Source organism: Giraffa tippelskirchi, chromosome 10 (assembly GCF_054371585.1).
Source record: "Giraffa tippelskirchi isolate mGirTip1 chromosome 10, T2T-mGirTip1v1.2.pri, whole genome shotgun sequence".
NCBI classification, from domain to species: Eukaryota; Metazoa; Chordata; class Mammalia; order Artiodactyla; family Giraffidae; genus Giraffa; species Giraffa tippelskirchi.
Genome location: NC_137284.1, coordinates 156,294,019 through 156,315,861, shown reverse-complemented (window position 1 = coordinate 156,315,861; position 21,843 = coordinate 156,294,019). Strand labels below are relative to the sequence as shown.

At 49.3% G+C, this 21,843-nt stretch overlaps 1 protein-coding gene and 2 long non-coding RNA genes across 28 annotated transcripts in view; 1 reads left to right on the top strand and 2 right to left on the bottom strand.

The window, feature by feature from the left end:
* The window catches only part of PRKAG2 (protein kinase AMP-activated non-catalytic subunit gamma 2), a 299,855-nt gene that overhangs the window by 245,009 nt on the left and 33,003 nt on the right, over positions 1-21,843 (top strand). For 13 of the 26 annotated variants that reach the window (XR_014066504.1, XM_081533504.1, XM_081533506.1 and 10 more), the window contains one exon: positions 14,730-14,836. Coding sequence is in view for 25 of the 26 variants with exons in the window: in XM_081533504.1 (XP_081389630.1) it covers positions 14,730-14,836 (107 nt within the window). In the remaining variant the exon portion in view is untranslated. Of the gene's footprint in view, positions 1-12,348; positions 14,000-14,729; positions 14,837-21,843 lie in introns of those variants that run through there. The other 13 variants (XM_081533505.1, XM_081533507.1, XM_081533523.1 and 10 more) reach the window with 4 other exon arrangements.
* LOC145523365 (uncharacterized) lies at positions 642-8,927 on the bottom strand. The gene is made up of 4 exons (XR_014066509.1): positions 8,642-8,927; positions 5,579-6,208; positions 2,427-5,258; positions 642-1,146 (listed from the first exon to the last, which is right to left on the bottom strand). It is a non-coding gene; the product is annotated as an uncharacterized LOC145523365 (long non-coding RNA).
* On the bottom strand, positions 9,492-12,258 carry LOC145523363 (uncharacterized). Its single transcript, XR_014066507.1, has 2 exons — positions 11,976-12,258; positions 9,492-10,824 (listed from the first exon to the last, which is right to left on the bottom strand). It is a non-coding gene; the product is annotated as an uncharacterized LOC145523363 (long non-coding RNA).

The following is a 21,843-nucleotide window of genomic DNA, read 5'->3' as shown; positions in this document are numbered from 1 at the left end:
TAGAACGAAGCCTGGCACTTGGCAAACTTGTGCTTTTCCTTCCAGCCTGAAAATATGACCCAGAGCAACCAGCAGCCGCTCTACAGAAACCAGAAATGTACATTCACTCACACTCACTCATTCTCCACTGGAGGATGTTGCTGTGATGTGAGCAGAGACTGGTTCTTGTTGGGGGACAAAAAAAATCTTTAGATATTATAGTGGTTTCTGGCTCTCCAAAGGTCCCCTGAATGGATATACAGTGCATTTGCAGTATTCAAGTTTCATGGGGGTAGGACAGTTAAGGGGGGGGCGGGAGTGGATAATGAGAAACACTGCTTTGACTTTCTTACAGAAGAATGTCCTCCTGTGCATTTATATCCCCTCATCACTTAGCCTTAATAGCAGATCGCCCGGGAGGCTCGGCTGCGTCCATTTGGTTTGCTGACTGAGGTGTGAGGGGTGCTGACCTCTGGTGGTGACAGGTTGATGATCACAGGTCGGTCACTGGCCGATCGCCTTGTAGTATCGGAAGGCTCTGATGACCTACCATCCAGACTCTGCCCTTCCCTACTGAGCCTGCAACTTACCTTCCACAAGAGACTGACTGTGTCTTGATTATAAAAATAGTTACAGCTTTATGAAATATTCACAGTGAAACATTTTCTTTCCTGTCTGGCCCCATATTTGAAAGTTTCCATATTTAATAGATTTTAGGTGTACATTTTAAAGTCTCTGAAGTCAGGCTATAACTTCACAGTTGATGGTATCTTAGATTTGATGAGGTAGAGGAGCAGAGGTTGTGTTATCTGAAATGTTAAGACCCCCGACTCCTTTAAACAAGAGGGGAGTTCACAGCAGGGTTTGGGGATCTGAAAGTGGGACCGGCCACCAGGCTTCACAAGTAACCAGGGAGTCACCGGGAGCGAGGCGGGGCTGAATCATCTCCAGGATGAAAGGACCGCCATGACCTTCCCTCTCAGGACCGGCTCTGTCGGCTCCGAGGTGGGCGCCTGGCAGCCCCAGCCAACAGCTGGCTGGAGTCCAGGCCGGTGAGTCAGGCCGAGTGCTCACTGGCCGGGTGGCTCCATCCTACAGCTCTGCAGCGGGGGCAGAAGAACCCTTGCGAACTTGTCATACCAGGACCCCGAGGACTTTCCCTCTTACCTATGAAATGAAAAGTGGAAGAACGTTTGTGTCCTTTTTCTGGTTTATAGTAACTGGTGTGTACTAAGTACATTAAGACACTGTTGTAAATCTTTTACGTTGATCTCATCTAATCCTCAGAGCAACTCTAAGAGATAGATATTTTTATCATCCCTGTTTTATAGAGGGGAACATTAAGAGGGTGAGAGGTTAAGTAAGATACCTCAGGGGATGCATCTGGGAAGGTGGGGGCACCAGGTTTCAAACACGGTCCTTAGGCTCACCGCATGGGCTCCGAGCCAGCCTGCATTCCCCACAGGAAGTAGTCCCTTACCCGGAAACCCACTTTCCACGCCCTCACCTCCAGTCCCTTCTTCAGCCCCTTTCCACCTCTCCACCCAAGCTCCCCAAGGTGGTCCTTTGCGGCTCTGTTCTGCAACCTCCAGTGGACACTTAGTCCTCTTCTCATTTTGAGCTCTTAGCAGCCGTCCCCAGAGACAGCCTCCGCCCCCTTCTCCCACGGAACCCTCCGAGGTGCTCCTCGTCCCTGTCTCCTGGGTGGTTCTCTTTTTCCTTTTTTGGTTCTGTTCTGGTTTATAGTAGCAGGTGGAGTGAGGTCTGACTCACTCGGACATTAGATACGGGACTCGCTCCCGGCTCTGCCCAAAGCCCCCCTTGTCTTCTCCTCCTGTCCTCTCCCCTAGACAGTCCTACTCACTCCCAGGGCTGTAATAACCCCTTGCCTGTTGCCCAGTGTTCTAATCCCGTGTATTTAATTACAGGATGCTTTAATAACCGATGACGCTCCCGCAGTTATCTCCAGCCACATCTCTCCTGAGTATCCGGTTGCCTATTGGATGTCTCCACCTGAGGCACCACCGCCTCTCTCACCCGGCCTCCCGCTCCCCTCTTCCGTTTTCTCCCCCAGCCTGAGTCAGTAAATGGGCACCATGTCCCCCTGGTTTTTTGTTTTCTATTTTAACAAGAATGATATTGAACCTTGCCTCTCTCACTTCCCCACATCCAAGCGGTCCGTCTTCTCCCCGTCACCCCCTGAATCCCTCCCGTCTGTCACTCTGCCATCGTCACCTCTCTGCTGACTGTTAAACAGCCTGATCACCCAGCATCCACTCTGGCCCCCTGCAGTCAACTTCACATGCTGCAGTTAGCGATACTTTCTGAAAACATGTGTCTAATGGCATCATTTCCACACTTAAAGGCCTTCTCTGGCTTCCTCTGCCTTTAGGCAGGAGTCGGGTCTTCTCCCCGTGTTCTCTGCCCCTCCATTCTACCTGCCTCACCTCACATCACCGTTCTCCAGGCCTCCTGCTTTGTTCTCTGCGCCTTCTGGACTTCGGGCCAGCTGTCCCCTCTCCCTGGATGGTTCTTCCCCGTCCTCTGAGCCACCCGCTGGCTTTCTTCAGGTCTCAGCCTAAATGTCACTCCCTCAGGAAGGGCGCCTTTCTGGAATCCCCAGACTGGCCTTCACACCTTATGTCATGACCCCACCTGATTGATGGGGATGTTCAGGGGAAATGTGTTTGTTCACGTTTCCTTGTCATCGTGTAAGCCCTGTGAGGACGGGACTGAAAACTTGCTCTTTGCCAGGTCTCAGAGATACCATGATAAACAAGACCTAGTTTCAGTAAATATTTGTCACATACGTGAAGTCATAGTTTTTGGAGCTTGAACTTCTACTCTGGCACATGGGCTCAGTGTACTTCAGTGGTTTATGTTACTTCTTTTGAGGAAATAAAGGCGTCTCTATTTAAGGCAGTGAGAGGAAGTTGATGTGTGCTAATCCAAGAGCAGTAACAAGGCAAAGGTGAGGTGACCTGGGTGTACCTCTCAGGTGTGCCGAGACTCCCGCTCCTGAACGTGAGGTCAGGGTGGACTCTGTCCCGAACAGCTTCAGAGGCAGTCACGGTGGATGGAAATGTGATGCCTCACTCCCATAACCTGGTGTCTGAGGAGAAAGTCTCTTAGATTTCTTTTGTGGCTGTGACTGCAGTTGTGCTGATGTTAGGGGAGAAGTCAAGCTTCATTCAGATGCTCACAGGAGAAAGTCCTTTGGGGAGGAAGCTAATTTGGGAAAGTTTTGGTCAAATTTTGGTCACATCTTAAATCTTTTCACTCTCTTCTTCTGTCCCAGTTAAAGCTATTTCCTGTGTATCTGAATTTACGTTACATCATTGAGGTTCTGAACTTTGTAGTACCTGATTCATGTTATTTTAGGTTATACTTTGGTCATTTGTTTCTAATAGTAAGTTGTTGTTCAGTCGCTCAGTGGTGTCTGACTCTTTGCGACCTCATGGGCTGCAGCATGCTAGGCTTCCCAGTCCTTCACTATCTCCCCAGGCTTGTTCAAACTCAGGTCCATCGAGTTGGTGATGCCATCCAACCATCTCATCCTCTGTCATCCCCTTCTCATCCTGCCCTCAATCTTTTCCAGCTTCAGGGTCTTTTCTAATAAGTCAGCTCTTTCCATCAGATGGACAAAGCTTTGGAGCTTCAGCTTCAGCATCAGTCCTTCCAATGAATATTCAGGGTTGATTTCCTTTTGGATTGATCGGTTTGATCTCCTTCCTTTCCAAGGGACTCTCAAGAGTCTTCTCCAGCAGCACAGTTCAAAAGCATCAAGTTGCTACCAGTAGGTTGTTTTTTCTTAGACCACGTATTGTGGAATGTGTACTTGTTTCAGTAAGACCTCCTCAGGGAGACAGATGTCCCTTCGTTTGGCTCTTCCTTTCACAATGACTCCTTGAGCTTTGATGCTTACGCATGTGGCCTCTCCCCTCCCCCTTTAAGTTGCATGTGTAATTAGTGTCAAGTAATCAAGAGCATGAGTCAGACCCAGGTTGGAGTCCCACTTCTTCAACTTGAGAGCTGTGAGACCTTAGGCAAGTTATTTCAAGCTTCAGTTTCTCCTTGTATAAGCAGGAAGTAATCATAGCACCCAGCTAAATAGGATTATCCGTGCATTAAATAACCTGAATGTAATGGTACCTGCCCTGTTGTATGGTCTCCACAGATATACTATGGTGATACCCCTGGAAAGGACTAGAAAGGCAAACGAGCCAAAAGGTAGAATCAGGCCACCATCAGTGCTTCATCTGGTGACTGGCTGGCCCAGCGACGGCTTCAGGGTCAGACATCTCTGTGTGTGACTATCATATGAGTACCGTCCAGTCAGCAGCACCTGTGATCTATCCCATCCCTCAGAATCACTCTGCAGGAAAAATGGTGTCCTCCCCATTTTACAAATGAAGAGATCTGGGCCGAGGGCATGAAGGAACTTGCGGAGCATCCCACAGAATGTGATGGCACTTCTGACACAGATCTGCTCTAGACATGCCCCGTTCGTTCTTCTACACAGGCTCCCGCCGGCACCCGGAGTTCCTGTAGTCCCCGCTGGAGAGGCGCATGCTCTCTGAAGTACCTTACGTACCGACGTACCTGATGTACGTGACGTACTGACGTGCCTGACGTACTGACGTGCCTGACGTACAGACGTACTGATATACCTGACATTGTCGTACCGGTCGTATTGACGTGCCTGACGTACCAACGTACGTACTGATGTATCTGACGGACTGACGTACACGTTGTACTGACGTGCCCAGACCTGGGGGCTCAGCAGGGAACCATGTGTCCTCCTTGCCTGACTCTGCAAATCACTTCTCGCCTTTAGGGGTGAAATTGTGACTCTGGGCAGCACTTCCGCGTGCTGTAGAAGGATGCTGCGCTGTGTTAGAGGCGGCCGGAGGACCCATTGTGTCGCTAAACCCCAGAGACGCGCACGCGTTTACATACGTGTTGAAGCGCTGATAATTGGAATATGTCGAGGCCCGTCCGAACCACATTGTAATCCAGATGTCAAACAGAAGCCCGCTGGTGGGGACAGGGTGACAAGCTTGTCTGAGCCGTACCTGACCAGTTCACTGCCCTGGGTCCCACATTGTGGTTCAAGGTGGTTTGTTGAATATGTTCAAGTCTCTCTCCTCCCAGCCCCAGAAATGCTACCGAAATGTCAGCAATCCATGAAATCGAATACAAAAAATAGTCTTGCTCAACAAAAGCTAAAGCTTAATTCTTGGGAAAAGACCAATAAAATGGGTAAACCTGTTTCAAGTCTGTTCAAGAAAAAAAAAAAGTGAAAATGCCCAGTGTTAGAAATAAGGACTTCTTAAATAATAAATGCAGAGATTTAGAAAATCACATTGAAAGAAATCTGAATATATCAAATATCACTACATTCAAGAATCTTTTCATTCACTTTTGAGTAAGTTTCACCAGTTTGTATTTTCCTGGTCGATTATCCCTTTCATCAATCACCATAAAAGAAGTTAAAAGCTAATTAATTGAATTATACTCTTCAAATGGGTGAACTGTATGGTTGTGAATTATCTCAATAAAGATTTTTTGTTTGTTTCCAGTAATTATAAGGCCTTACCCTTCCTCTGTCCTCGCAGAAGAGGCCTGGGGTTCAGCCTGTTGATGGGGGAATTCTGTAAAAGCCTCAAGGAACTGCTAAGGCCACAGTCACTTTAATTATTTTAGGGCTCAGGAAAGGACAGCAGGGTCCGTGCTCCTTCTGTGGCGCTCGCTTGATCGGAACATCAGAACCAGACGATAGCACACGAAGAAGAAAACAAACGATTCGCCTGGCATTTAAAGTATGGGCAGAACTCCCATAAAAACATCGGCAGAGTGAGCCGTGCAGTCTGCGGTGACCAAACAAGGTCTTGTCCTACAAATGCAAGATTGCAGTTTATTAAGAAATCCACCAAGGAATTAATGTCAGCAGATGAAAGGAGAGAAACCTCTGGTCATCTCAGTAGATACTGTAATAGCAGCTGATAAAATTCAACCCGTTGCATTAACAAAATCCTAAAGAAATAAGCTAGAGAAAGCAGGAAACTCCTTCAGGTTGCAGGAGCTGGCTGGGGCGGCCCCAGGTTGTTCCTGGCATCACCATTGTCGAAGGTTTCCTTAATTTGGCTGGCTGCTGCTGGGGGCTGGACCCTTGTGCGCCAACCTTGGTCCTCACTGTTGCTTCAGCTCAGGAGTTGGGTCCTGTTCCCTGAGAAAGAAGAAACATTGGCTGTGGTAGATGTTTGAGCCATGTAGTTCCGAGAATTTTCAAGTGGATGAGAATCAGTCGTTTCAAGGTCACAGCCTTGTCTGTCTATGACATTCCTTAGGCATTTATTGCAACTAACCTTTAAATTTTTTTTATTATTTATTGTATATTTGTTTATATTACTGTTTGTTTTATTTGTTGCAACTAACTGATTGGGGAAACTTTGTGCCTTTACTTACATACGCTTTTCCTACTGTTTTAATAACTCTTTGCCTCCTTGTCTGGAAGAGCATCTGTATCTCCGTCTTCAGTGGACCCTTTTGCCCCCAGCACACATGAAGCCAAGCATATAAAGCATGGAAAGGGAAAAACAAAAACTAAAGCACTTCATTTATTCTGCTACCTTATACGTCTTGTAAAATTACGTTTAAACTTGAACTTTGTTAATATCCATGTATCTAAGCACTTTAGGAAAATGTCCACAAGAGTTTAATCTTTTCCATATACTTTTAACTTTAATATGCCCCTGTCTGCTTATTTCTTGCTCAACTATTTTAAATGTTTTTTGCTTATTTCTTGCTCAACTATTTTAAATGATTTTCTAAAAAGAAGAAATAGGACTTCCCTGTAGCTCAAACAGTAAAGAATCTGCCTGTGATGCAGGAGACCAGGGTTTGATCCCTGGGTTGGGAAGATCCTCTGGAGAAGAGAATGGCAATCCATTCCAGTATTCTTGCCTGGAGAATTCCATTGACAGAGAAGCCTGGTCACAAAGAGTCAGACACAACTGAGCAACTAACACACACCAAAAGAAAAGATACTGTATGAATATAGTAAACTTACATTTCCAAATGCAGAATAAAGTATAAAGGACAAATGTTAAAATGACTAACCTATTGATAGTCTTTTTCTTTGTGGAATTGCAATGAATGATCTTACATTAAGTTAAAATTAATAGGAATTGGAAATAAGGAGTCAGTTTTTTTAATTTGGGTTTTTGGGGTTTTGTTTTGTTTTTAGTGCTATTTGGGCGACATGTAAATTTTGTTTTAAAGTGCTGCTCATCGTGCACCCTTGGGGCTTCTCTGGTGGCTCAGATGGTAAAGAATCTGCAATGCAGGAGACCCAGGTTTAGTCCCTGGGTTGGAAGATCCCCTGGAGAAGGGAATCACAACCCCCTCCAGTATTCTTGCCTGGGAAATTCCGTGGACAGAGGAGCCTGGCGGGCTACAGTCCCTGGGATCACAAAGAGTCAGACACGACTGAAGTGACTTAACACTTGCTTGCAACCTTACACCCTCAGCTCTTGAAGATGTGGTTGGATCCTTACTGTGACCCCTGCCTTTCCCTGGTGTGTCTGTCAGTGCCATACCAGTTAGCAGGCGTGAGCTTTTCCTGACACACTTGAGGAACTTGCTGCCTCTGAAGCTGCCATCCACCGCAGATGTCTAACTTTGGTACAAGACTCATCACGACTGCATAAAGCCCCGGTGGGGGCATTGGCAGTGGAGGGGGTGCTTGGGGCTTGAGGGCCTTTGAGGAAGGCGCTCTGGGCCTGTGAACTGAAGCAGGAAGGCAGAAAAGGCTCCCGAGGCTGCCGTGACAAAGGGCTGCACACCTGGTGGCGGAGAGAACAGGCCCTTCATCCTCCCACAGTCGGGAGCCCAGATATCTGAGATCAGGAGTCAGCAGGGCCAGCCCCTTTGGGGGTTCCAGGAGACTCTGTCCCAGGCCTCCCTCCTGCCCTCTAGTGTTTGCTCGCCCCCCTTGGCACCTGGCAGTGTCACTGATCTCTGCCTCCAACGTGGTCTGCTCTGTGTCTGAGTCTTCTCTCTCCTGTAAGGACATGGGTAGTTGGATTTAGGGTGCAACCTAGTAACCCACAGTGGTGGTGGTATTGTTGTTGTTCAGTCGCTCAGTCATGTCTGACTTTGTGACCCCATGGACTGCAGCACACCAGGCTTCCCTGTCTTGCATCGTCTCCCCGAGTTTGCTCAAATTCATATCCATTGAGTCGATGATGCCATCCAGCCATCTCATCCTCTGTTGTCCCCTTCTCCTCCTGCCTTCAATCTTTCCCAGCATCAGGGTCTTTTCCAATGAGTCGGCTCTTCGCATCAGGTGGCCAAAGGGAGCTTCAGCTTCAGCATCAGTCCTTCCAATGAACATTCAGGACTGATTTCCTTTAGGATGGACTGGTTGGATCTCTTTGCCATCCAAGGGACTCTCAAGAGTTTTCTCCAACACCACAGTTCCAAAGCATCAATTCCTCGGCACTCAGCCTTCTTTATGGGCCACCTCTCACATCCATACATGACTACTGGAAAAACCACGGCTTTGACTAGATGGACCTTTGTCGGCAACGTGATAATCTGCTTTTGAATACATTGTCTAGGTTTGTCATAGCTTTTGACCTCATCTCAAGATGCTTACCTTAAGTACACCTGCAGAGAGCCTTGTTTCCAAAAAGATCTTGTTCTGTCATTCCAGATGAACACCATTCAGAAAGGCAGGTAGGATTGCAGTGGCCCCTACCTGGGGCAATACACTGGGCAGAGGCAGGCACAAGGATGAGGTCCCAGAGCTGAGAAACTGCCTTGGAAAAGAAGTGTGGATGGGATCCTAGGGTGTGAAATTCCTAGGGGACGTGCATTTTGGCTGAGTGGAATGGCTGTGCTGTGAAGTGAGGACGTGTCAAGGGTGTTGTGTAATCACATCTACTTTCAGGGAAGGACACACTGGTTCATGTGTAGAATTGTTCCCGTGTAAGCTTAGATGTCACAGTTTCCAGATTGTTCTGCTAACCTTCATAGGTAAACACTTCAACATATACTTTTCCTAGACGGCAGTAGTCTTCAGTTGCTCCCTTGGACAATGGCCTTGGGTTAGTGTGTGATGGAATATGTAACATCCATCCATCCACGACAGGCAGCTTTCACAGACCACAACTTGGGTGCCAGTGAGACATCCTTTAGTTACACTTTTCCCCAGGGACCTTGTGATGCTGTCTTAACCCCAGTTATCTGTTGAGTAATGAGAGCTTGAACTGGCCTCAGGAATTTTAGTAACGTATTCCAAACAGCCTCTTGTCGTTGAATGGTTTGGGGGGGTTTGGTTTGGGTTTTTGTGGGGTTTTTTTTCCCTTTTTGATTTAACTCCAGTTGACTCTTTATTTCCTGTTTCAATGCATTTTTTCCTTCAGGTACAATTGGAGACTTCATCATAACAGAAATAAAATAAATGGTACCCTATTCAGAAAGTTTTAACAAAGGTGGAGAAGCAGTGACATTTCATAGTATTATACTTTATTCTCTTAACTTTAAAGGTTAGCACTTTTGTTAGCAATATTATTACATCAGTAGTAATCTAGCCTTTGTAACAAACCAAAATTCATTTTACTATCATCTGTTTTACATATTTAACATTTTGCTTTATTTGGTCAAGCTTTTTACATTACAAAAAAAAATGTTACAGACCCGCCTCAAAACCCAGAAGTGCAGGCTAAGCATGAGAAAAACATCAGACGAATTCCAGTCGGAGAACCTCGTCCCAAGCACCTTCCCAGCGGCCCTCAGAATTACCAGGGCCTGCAGGTCAGGGTCTGCTGAGCCTAAGGAGACAGGGCTGCCTGTGAGGTGCTGTCCCGGAGGGGTGACAATTAAGGCAGTTGAATAATGGAGACAAACGCACCCCACTGACGTGAGATGTTAGTGATTAAAGGCCCACCGCCCACCACCCGGGAAATGAGGGAGCCCCTCTCACAGCAAGACCCTGAGGGCCCAGCTCCCCACATCCCACTGGCATGGGGGCTGCAGCTGTGGGCAGGGACACCCCAGGGAGGCTGGCGGGGAGTCACAGCCCTGGTGGGCTCAGGGAATGTGGGCCGCGCCCTGACCAGCCCTGTCCTCGGGAGGAACCCTGCCTCCCCGAGCACCGGTCCTAACAAGGTGTTGGCTTGTGACTCAGAGAGTGAGAGAGAACCATGCGTCCACACTGAGATTAAAGTGTGAGTTTTTAATCATGCGTCAGTCATCACTGTGATTTGTTGGTCATGACAAACATGTCAGCGCATCCTTCAGGGGAATGTTATCTCAGAAGATTGCTGTTGTTCAGTTGCTTGGTCATGTCTGACTCTTTGCAGCCCCGTGAACTGCAGCATGCCAGGCTCCCTTGTCCTTCACCATCTCCCAGAGCTTGCTCAAACCCATGTCCATTAAGTTGGTGATGTCATCCAACCATCTCATCCTCTGTCGTCCCCTTCTCCTCCTGCCCTCAATCTTTCCCAGCATCAGGGTCTTTTCCAATGAGTCAGCTCTTTGCATCAGGTGGCCAAAGTACTGGAGCTTCAGCATCAGTCCTTCCAATGAATATTCAGGGTTGATTTCCTTTAGGATGGACTGGTTGGATCTCCTTGCTGTCCAAGAGTCTCTCCAAGAGTCTTCTCCAACTCTCAAGAGTCTTCTCCAACTCGCAAGAGTCTTCTCCAATGCCACAGTTCAAAAGCATCAATTCTTTGGTACTCAGCCTTCTGTATGTTTCAACTCTCACATCCGCACATGACTACTGGAAAAAACAGCATGGACTCCATGGACCGCAGATGATCCCTGTGGGGGAACCTATGTGGGGAATACAAGGGGCTGCTGTGTCCTTACAGCTTTACTATAAATGCAAAGCTAGTGAAAGTAAAATGTTTATTTAAATATTTTTTTAAAATCAGACAAATTAAGATGGTACCCCAAAATATGTTTAGCACACAAAACTTACAGTTTTGGGAGCTGATGCCGTGGGTAACTCCCCTGCATCCAGGTTCTCTTACCTGAACACCTCTACCTGAGGGTATTCTTTGGCAGCTGGACTTGTGGGTTCGAGGCAGGAGCGATACCCCAGGGTGACCCCTAACTGAGGCGGGCAGGGTGATCTTGACAAGGAGGCATGCCCAGCCTCTCCGGGGTCCCTAGCAGCTGCGACCTGCCGACTGGAGCACCCCCCTTTTCTTGAATTATTTTATTTTTTAAAAAAATATTTATTATGCATTGATTTGGCTGCAGCAGGGCTTCATTGTGCTGTGCAGGCTTTTCTGTCTCTGTTGCTGCCTGAGAACTCTTAGTTGCAGCAGGTGGTGGGATCTAGTTTCCTGACCAGGGGTCAAATCTGGGCCCCCTGCTTTGGGAGCGTGGAGTCTTAGCCCCTGGACCACCAGGAAGGTCACTGGAGCTCCCCTTTTTTTAAAAAAAAAAAATACTTTAATTGGAGGTTAATTACTTTACAATATTGTAGTGGTTTTTGCTATACACTGACATGAATCAGCCATGGGTGTACATGTGTCCCCCATCCTGAGCCCCCCTCCCACCTCCCTCCCCATCCCATCCCTCAGGGTCATCCCTGAGCACCCTGTCTCATGCATCGAACCTAGACTGGCGATCTGTTTCACATATGGTAATATACATTTTTCAATGCTATTCTCTTAAATCATCCCACCCTCGCCTTCTCCCACCGAGTCCAAAAGTCTGTTCTTTACATCTGTGTCTCTTTTGCTGACTCACGTATAGGGTCATCGTTACCATCTTTCTAAATTCTGTATGTATGTGTTAATATCCTGTATTGGTGTTTTTCTTTCTGACTCTTTCCTTTCATCTCACTTCCCCTGGTCTCACGGGTCGGTTGTGGGAGAACCCACATTAAGACCATGTGCAATAAATAGGTATTGATGGACTTAATTAACGTAGTACGTGGGTAAGAAATTAGCATCCAGGAAGAGAAAGAATACCGGAGCCATGCAGATCACACCCGCTTCGCCCAGTGAGGAGCCATGGGATGCACAGAGTGAACGCAGCCCGCCGTTCCTGACTCAGGGTCGCTCCCGCCCGCGACCTCGTGCGGTCCAGCACCTCACCCGCTGGGGGACACACACCCCGGAGCCCTCGCCCCCCCGCTAGCTCACGTGCTGGGAGGACACCCCAGGTGTCTGCACACCGGGACGGCCAAGCAGACAGCAGCTCCTCGACACGGATTGAAACCCCACTCTGGGCACTTCCTAACTTTCTGACTCCACCCCAGTTGCTGAGTCGGCTCACACGTAGAGCAAATCCAGGCACGCCCTTCAAGGTTGTCACGTAAATCTAATGAGGTCACTTCCTGTCATACGGGGATCGCAGCACAGAAACAGGCACTCAGACAGGCCCTTGTGGAGAAGACGGCATTTGAAATGGAGCAAGGAAATGGAGAGCAGGACGTTTTCATTAGGGCAGAAGGAACGACTGCCAGAACGTGAGATTAAGGACTGCGAGGAGCTTGGCAGAGAGAGCTGTGTGCCTGAACAGAACAGGAAACGGGCAAGCAAGGTCACGGAGAAGCCAAGCCCGGAAGCCTGAATGCCAGCCAGAGTCGGCTGACTTTATTCCACAAGCAGGAGGGCAGACGTGGGAGAAGGGGGCTGTGCCGGAGGTGATGGGAAAGATGGGCGTTTGAATTACGAGTTACAGTGCCCCGAAGAGAGGTCAGAATTGGGAACAGAGGTTTGGGAGGAGCTCACTAAATAGCTTATCATGAAATTGGCAAACCAACCAGCATGGACTCTGTTCACCACAGTCGGAAATAGAATAAGAGGCTTCTTGACACAGTCAAGGAACCTGGTTCCTATCACGCCGCTTTACACGTTTAACTCTCATCTTGCTAATTCTGTTTCATTGTTTAGTCGCTCAGTCGTGACTCTTTGTGTCCCCATGGGCTGTAGCCCACCAGGCTTCTCTGTCCATGGGATTTTCCAGGCAAGAATACTGGAGAGGGGTGCCATTTCCTTCTTCAGGGGATCCTCCCAACCCAGGGATCAAACCCATGTCTCCTGCATTGGCAGGAGGGTTCTTTACCACTGAGCCATGAGGGAAGCCCCATCTTGCTAATTAGTATGTGTAATAAAGTGAAATGTTGGGCTGAATGAACCACAAGCTGAAGTCAAGATTGCCGGGAGAAATATCAACAGCCTCAGATAGGCAGATGACACCACCCTAAGGTAGAAATCAAAAAGGAACTAATAAGCATCTTGATGAAGGTGAAAGAGGGGAGTGAAAAAGCTGGCTTAACACTCAGCATTCAAAAAACTAAGATCATGGCATCCAGTCCCAACATTTCATGGCAAACAGATGGGGAAAAAAATGGAAACATTGACACATTTTATTCTCTTGGGCTCCAAAATCACTGCGGATGGTGACTACAACCATGAAATTAAAAGATGCTTGCTTCTTGGAAGAAAACTATGACAAACCCAGACAGCATATTAAAAAGCAGAAACATCAGTTTGCCAACAAAGCTCCATCTAGTCAAAGCTAAATTTTTTCCAGTAGTCATGCACAGATGTGAGAGTTGGACTATAAAGAAGGCTGAGCACCGAAGAATTGATGCTTTTGAACTGTGGTGTCGGAGAAGACTCTTGAGAGTCCCTTGGACAGTAAGGAGATCAAACCATGTTAATCCTAAAGGAAATCAGTCCTGAATATTCATTGGAAGGACTGAAGCTGAAGCGCCAACACTTTGGCCACTTGATGCAAAGAACTGACTCACTGGAAAAGACCCTGATGCTGGGAAAGATTGAAGGCGGGAGGAGAAGAGGACGACAAGGACGAGATGGTTGGATGGCGTCACCGACTCGATGGACATGGGTTTGAGCAAACTGGGAGAGCGTGAAGGACAGTGAAGCCTGGTGTGCTGCAGTAAGTGGGATCACAGAGTCAGACACAACTTAGCTACCAAACAACAATAATAAAGCAGCTTTTTTTCTCCCTGGATATTATCCAGGTAATCTAAATCTTCCCCAAATTTAGAGGTTGGTGTGGGCTGAGCGGTGTGGAGGTGTGCCCTGTGCATGGACCAGGAGATAGGAGTGAGGTCCTTGCAGGCAGTGGGCACTGGGCCACCAGCCAGCCAGAGCTTTGGCATCCAGCACCTTGTCATTCCTTTGCCAGTTGTCAATTAACTTCTACAGGAGTTGAAATAATAGAGATGACGTTATGCATATTTGTTCGTTATGCGTATTTGTTCATGCAGTTACTGTTTTCAGGTCTCCTTATGTAGATCCTTATTTCCATTTCCTTATTTCCATTCATCATAAATGATGCCTTTAACTTTTTCAAATTTCCAGTTGTTCCTTGCTAGTATGTAGAAATACAGTAGTGTGTGGGGTTTTTTTGGTTTTTTACTTATTCTGCTGTCTGTGACCTGCTAAACTTTTTTTTTTTTTAGATCTGGGAGCTTTTTGTAATTCTTTGGTATTTTCTATGTAGAAAATCATATAGTCCGCCAGATAAAGACAGTTTTGCTTTTTCCTTTTCAGCCCAGAGTCTTCATTTCTTCCCTTGCCTTCTTGCATCAGCAAGGACAGCAGCGCATGAGCTTCTTGCTTTTATAGGGAAAAACATTTTCTTATTTACCATTAAATGTGTTAGCAATAGGTTTTTCATGCATACTCCTGATAGAGGAAGTTCTTTTTTATTTATCACTGATACTAGCCTTGTTTTCTCCTTTTCAGCAGAAGACTCAGAAAGTGGTGTTTACATGCGATTCATGAGGTCACACAAGTGTTACGACATCGTTCCAACCAGCTCCAAGCTTGTCGTCTTTGATACCACATTACAAGTGAGTAAGCCCCGTTTCCCTGAGTTTGGGCTATGTTATTTCGATGGCTGCTTTGTCAGGTAATTTGGACCCAGTCCTTTCTGCATGTTGGGGCCTGTGCTGAGGTTTACCGTCTGAATTCTCATTCATCACAGCAGTCTTCTAAGGAATGCACTGTTTAACAGATAAGGAAACTAGTTATCTAGAGTTTACTCATATTCTAGAATTTGAGAACTTGGTCCACTGACCGGGGAGGTCATGGGGTGGAATCTGAACTCAGGTCTCTCTGATGTGTATCGATCTCAGTCCCTCCTCAGCACATCCTGATGGCCTGTGTTAGTTATGGAGCATAATCAAGTTGAAAAAACTTCGGTTATAAAGAAAAAAATTACTCAGGTGGATAATCTCTTCAGAGAAAACTGTTGATCTCTTTCAGCAGAAAATTTGAACCCGATTATTATAGTATTAAAATTGTGCTTACTGTAGCTCGTTTTGTACCAATATGACTTACAATTGTATGTGAAAAGTTCCAAATAATATATTCAGTATAATCAAATTACATCCAGTGTAATAAGACATGTGTGCATACACATGTATACATGTGTGCATTTAAATTTATGCATAAATCTTTACCAAGAGGATTACGTTCGCTTGGGTTCCCCAAAAGTTAGCCGCCGAGCCAGGAATTCACGGCTGTCAGCGCTTTATGAGGGAGTCCCCCCCAAGGAGCCCCTGAGGAACTCAGGGAGAGCAGGGAGGGGCCGAGGTCCTCCAGGGGCAGCTCTCAGGTGAAGACCACCGCTCCTTCCCTTGGTGGGACCCCAGTGGGCAAGCACGTTCACCCTGGGTCCTCGACTCCTCGTCCAGCGTGGTCCTGGGAGCCCTGCCCAGCCCTTCGGTCTGTGGGCCCCTGGGGGATGCCCTGCAGCTCTTCCCCCCAGGACACCTGGGCTCTGGGGGACCACTCTGCCTGCATTTGGCCTCAGTGCCCAGAATTCTCAGGAATGTGAAAATCGCTTTGTCCTTAATTTTATTTTCCAATTGTTTCTGATTTTTTTGTAAATTGGCCTGATACCCTGTGACTTTGCCGAATTCACCTGGGCCCAGGCACCCTTTGAGGCCCCTTCTCCAGCTCTGATTCCTTGACTCAAGGAGGACAGAGGGGTATCCAGAGGCAGGATCTTAGGGAAGCAGACGGTAACTTCAGGAAACCTTCTCTACCCTTGTAACTACAGACTGCAATAGTAAAGTAGCTGGGAATTCTGAATTCCCCAAATAAAGAAGTGGATCACCCCCATCTCACCCTCACTCGTCCGCCAAAGGCCTGACCAGAGGTTTTCCAGCAACAGGAAAGCAAGTGATCCCGGGTCCAGCCTACTGCCAGTTTTATTCTTACTCAGCTTTTCCCTCGTCATGAACTGGACTCTTTTCTAAATATAGAATTTAGCCAGAGTGAGTGATACGTGAAAATTGTGATGCTTTATGAATCTTCGGAGGTCACTAATCCAGTGACTGTCACCCCCCTGATTAAGAGAAGCTGCCTGAGCCTCGTCCCATGGAAGTCACGAGTCCTGTGGGCTCCCCGCTTCCAAGGAGCTAAAACGGGTTACCATGGAAATGGGGGTGACACTTCGGCACTGGTGACAGCCAAGTTAATTATGTGTTTGAAAGACTTAAGCAGACCGTTGTCTAGACGCAGCCTGCATGGTGGCGGTGGACACGTCCCGAGGGCGAGGGAAGCAGGCTGGGGGGCTGCAGCATGTCCGTCCCCGGGACCACGCGACTGTCAGCCTCCTTGAAAGGTTGCAGCCTGGACAGTGCCCAGTGTACCCGTGGTAGGGCAGCACAGAGCTGTCGAGACGGGGAGAAGTTTGTCCAGAATGTGTTTCGGTTAAAAAAAAGACGTGTATTCCGATCAAGTCATTCTGAGGGTATGAAAGACACTGCTGGTCTGGGGAGCCAGGGTCAGCCGTCCACCCGTGAACTGAAAACGGGGGTCACAAAAAACGGAGGCGACTAGAGAGGCATGAGAAGGGCGGGGCTGGAGGGCCCCCGCCCCTGGCGCCTGTGCTCTCGGCCTCTGTGAGGCCACGGGCCTCCCGCGGGTTGGGCTGTGATGCCTCCCATGTGTTGTGTCCGTGTGTCTCATGTCCACCGACATGCAGCGCCTGGCTCCTGGGGCCCTGGAAGCCAAGTGCACGTCCCAGAGTCCCGCTCCTTGGGCCAGCTGGTTCTCCCTCAAGGTCAGCGGTTGCCACGAGCTCCTGACTTTGGTGTGACTAAGGTGGAGGTGATGCCCGGCTCCCCACTACTCCCTGGAGGGCAGGAGCCTCCCTTAGATGGTTCCACGGCTGGAGGTGTGGAAGGGCCAGCACTCGGGCTGGACAGGCCTGATGCCACCCTCTCGGGGTGGGCACTGGGCTTGCACGGTCCCTCGGCTTTCAGCTGAGTTATTCTTCCCCCACCAGGCCCTGTAGGAACCCAGGAGCCACTTCTCAAAAGGAAAATAATGACCTGCAGAAGGTGTGGGGTTTTTTTGAAATCTTTTTCCTGCTCCAAACCACTGACTCTCCTGTTGGTGCCTGCTGGGCCGTTCATCCAGCGGCCCCAGCTCTGCCTCTGGGGGTCACAGGCCCGGGTGGACGAGGGGCCCACCCTGCTACAGAGCCATGTCCTGCTCTGGGCCCTCTGAAGACCACTGTCGCTGGTCACTCAGTGCACGGGTCAGAGCAGCACTCAGACGGGGGCGTGTTCTTCCGAAGGCCCAAGAGGGTGGCGGGGAGCTGGGGGCAGGCGGAGTCTCACGGGGTGGGGGGTCTCTGACACTCCAGGCCACTGCCCACCCCCCAACCCTGACCCCTCTGGCTTGCAGACATCACTCTGAGGCATCTATAAAGCCTTGCTCCTCCCTGCCCATCAGACCAGTCAGCCCGGTGTCATCGATGTCACCGTGCGCTACATGAGGCCTGGGGGCAGGTCAGCATCTCTGCGGATGGTGGAGTCAGAGAGCGTGGGAAGTGGGCTGTGCCCGCCAAGGCGGCCTGCACCTCGGGGGCCGAGTATATCGGTGCAGAGAGAACACACACGCAGGTGGCAGCTGCAGGGCCCGAGATGCTTGGTCTGGAGTCGCAGGAATCCACCCACATGGACAGGTTCCCCCCGGAGTGTGATGGTCAGCACCTCCGTCTCTGCACTTCCCCGGGGACATCCTGCTGCCCCTGGCTTGCCAACCTGTGGTTTCAAGGGGCGCCTGCCTGGCCATAGCATCCTGCGCCCTGTGGGTCCGAGAGTCAGAGTAGGGACCCCAGTGCCCCATTCGAGGACTCAGGGGTAGTCAGCGTGGCCTGCAGACCCCTGAGCTCCGGGGCTTGACCTTGGCTGAGACTCCGTCTGTCCCCCGGCAGACTGTTCGCCCCACTTGACTGAAGAGTGCCGCCAGCATGCAGCTTCTCAGGGTGGAAGGTCCCCGCGCGCAGATCCGGGGAGGGTCTGCTGGGGAAGGTGGCTAGGGGCTGGGTGCACAGGCGCACGTGCTGAAACCTCCATAAGCCCGTGGGTTCACTCTTTGTCCTTGGAGCACCAGCGTTCTGGCATCTTGGTGTTCCGCAATGGCCTACATTCAAGGCCATCAACTCGGAAAGCTTTTGAGCCTTCCCAGTAGCTGCCCTAGACATCACATCCACACTGCCGTTAACTCCACCAAATCCCACGTTCTCTAGAAGCGGTTCCCACACTCACTTTCCAGGTTTCTGCAGATACGAAGTGGCGAAGCCCTGTCCCTGTCCCCACGTGTGAGGCCCTCGCTGGGGCAGGCTGGAGTCTGACACAGGTCTCAGGGCGGTGGGGGGTGGCTGCGGTTGTCTGGGGAATGAGTGACCCCACACGTGCAGGGCATCTGCACAGGAAAACTTCTTCCTGGGCCTGCAAGCCAAGACAGGCGGTTCTGACACCAGCCCTGTTGCTGTGCTGGGTTCTGGGGTTGAGCCAAGTCAGCGCCCAGGCTTTCACATCCGAGATGCAGAGAGATGGTGACCTCTGGGGTGGTGACGCTCCATCCCCTGCAGAATTAACACTGTGTGTTTGATTCAGGAAATCTCAGCCCAGAAGCTGCAAGGTAAGGGCTCTTTGGGGGCTGCTGTAGAGGCTGTCAGGTTCTCAGTGACCAAGGGTCCCCTGTGTGAGCCCCAGCCCTGGCAGGACTCTGCCCACACCAGAACCCACGTGCCTTTCACCGCAGGGACTCCATCCCGGGCCCCAGCTCTCCTCTGGCAACTGCAGGCTGGGGCGGGGGCGCCACGGTCATGGGGCACCCTGGTTCCCTCTCAGTGCTTCCTGCCCAGGGCCACGGGGTCTGGGCCCCACTGACCCAGAGCTCAGCACTGTTTTCAGGCCCCAAGACATGAGCCCATTCTCAAACCCTTGGTCCCCGAAACTCTCCCTGGTGCATTTCTGATCCGTTGGGGTCCAATCAGAACACAGAAACCACAGCAGTTGTTGAATAGAAAAATAACATAAATTGGCATTAATTGGATGTAAGTTACCTGGGTAACTGACAGGGTAAATGCTGACCTCTAAACTGTCCTTCTTGATGAGACTGAAAGAGGAAAGTGAAAAGCCTGGCTTAAAACTCAACACTTAAAAAACAAAGATCATGGCATCCAGTTCCATCACTTCATGGCAAGTAGATGGGGAAAAAGTGGAAATAGTAACAGACTTAATTTTGGGGGGCTCCGAAATCACTGTGGACAGTGACTGTAGCCACAAAATTAAAAGATGCTTGCTCCTTGGAAGAAAAGTTATGACCAACCTAGACAGCGTATTAAAAAGCAGAGACATTACTTTGCCAACAAAGATCTGTATAACCAAAGCTATGGTTTTTCCAGTAGTCATGTACAGATGTGAGAGTTGGACCATAAAGAAGGCTAAGCACCAAAGAATTGACGCTTTCAAACTGTGGTGTGGGAGAAGACTCTTGAGAGTCCCTTGGACAGCAAAGAGATCAAAATCCTAAAGGAAATCACCCCTGAGTATTCATTGGAAGAACTGAAGCTGAAGCTCCAGTGCTTTGGCCACCTGATATGAAGAGCTGACTCATTGGGAAAGGCTCTGATGCTGGGAAAGATTGAAGGCAAGAGGCGAAGGGGACGACAGAGGATGAGATGGTTGGATGGCATGTCTGACTCAATGGACATGAGTTTGAACTAAGTCCTGGAGATGGTGAAGGACAGGGAAGCCTGGTGTTCTGCAGTCCCTGGGGTTGCAAAGAGTTGGACACGACTTAAGGACTGAACAACAACAACACCGGGAAAGCCCCACTTGCCTACTTAGAGACAAGGAAGATAAGGATTCAGCCTGTTCCCAAAATTCATGCTGCAGGAAGAGAATAAAGAGGAAGAGAAATGTTTCCGCTCATTTTGTGCTTTTTCATCGTCAAGGACAATGATATTCAAAATGGAAGAAGTGCAATAAATGGTGATTAGAAGAAGCTAAGTCCAGGGTAGGTGTGGAGACTGTAGGAGGGTGCCTGTTTGCTTTCTGGCCCCAACTTGTGCAGTGGTGTTGGAGGAATTGTGGAGACCAGGAGAGCAGGTCTGAGGCCTGATGCCTGAGGCCAGAGGTGAGAGGCAAAACAAGATTCCTCAAAAAACAATGGGGCACGCGGTGTCCATCCCAAGTAAGGTGTTTGAGCGAATTATTAATAAAAGTAGTAGTCTCTAGAAACCTGTTGTGGCTTGACCCCAGAAAGTCAGGGCGAGGAACTCAATTTCCTCTTTGGATCATTCGTAGATGTGGTAATACCATGAAGGAAAGGCCAGTCTGGGGGCTGACAGAGCCTGGCACAGCGTCCTGATGGATAAGATACAGAAGCGTATTTAGGCAGCTCAGAGAATTAATGGCTTGTTTTGGACAGAGGATGAGATGGTTGGATGGCATCACCGACTCAATGGACATGAGTTTGAGCAAGCTCCAGGAGTTGGTAATGGACAGGGAGGCCTGGCGTGCTGCAGTCCATGGTGTCACAAAGAGTCGGACACAACTGAGCAACTCAACTGAACTGATGGACCTTCAAAGAACATCAGTGAAATCTCAGTTTCCCTGGAGCGAGGCTCCTGGTTGTTTTGGATTCCCCTCAGGGACCAGGCCACCTGTCACTCCAGCCAACTCTGCCTCCTGCAAGGGGAACCAGTGGGGGACGAGCAGGTGGGTAAGCACCCCTGCCTCTCCCCCTCCAGGAGGACAGTCCTCAGAAGACCCCCAGGGGAATCGAGACCCATCAGGCCAGCTTGACTACCCGCCCCCCTCTTCCCTGCAGGCCTGTGTCACTCCTACTCCTGGGGTCGTCTTCTCAGATCAGCCACGGGCAGGCCAGGCTCTGCTTTCTGGGGGAGCCTAGCTAAGAAATTGCTGGATGCCTTAAGGTTCTTTCTCTAAGCCCATCAGCGTTTGGAGCAATGACTTGAATATTGATTTTATTGATGGCATCATCTAATTAACAGATGACTTGAAGCCGAGAGAGAGAGAGAGAGAGAGAGAAAATAATGACCGATATCCAGAAAGATTCCTCAATGAGCTAAATGATCCCTGGGACTAATTAATAAGTCCCTGCTGTCCAGAACAATGGGAATCAGAGCGTATCGGTATTCCAGAAAAGACTTAAGTGGTCAGAAGTGCGGTGTGAGGGTGATCCGATGGGGCGGGGGGTGGGGCGCTCACACAGCAGCCGGCGGACTGGTAACAGAAAGTGCAGGCAGTGGGCTTTACGCGGTGCAAAACGGCTTCCATACACACAGCAGTCTGTTCCTCCTCGCCCCCTCGTCGTATTCCCAGAAACAGCAGTTCAGCTGTTAGGCCTGGCCTTCACTGCCGCCTTCCCTCGAGTCATTCACTTTAAGGCACTTTTCTTCTTCCTAACTTGGCAGCTGGGTACTTTGTTCCTCTGTGGCTTCCTTCCTCCCCTCACTGCCCGCGCCCCCCCACCACCCCCATTAACCATATCTCAGGGGGTGTTTTCACGCATCTGACTGTGT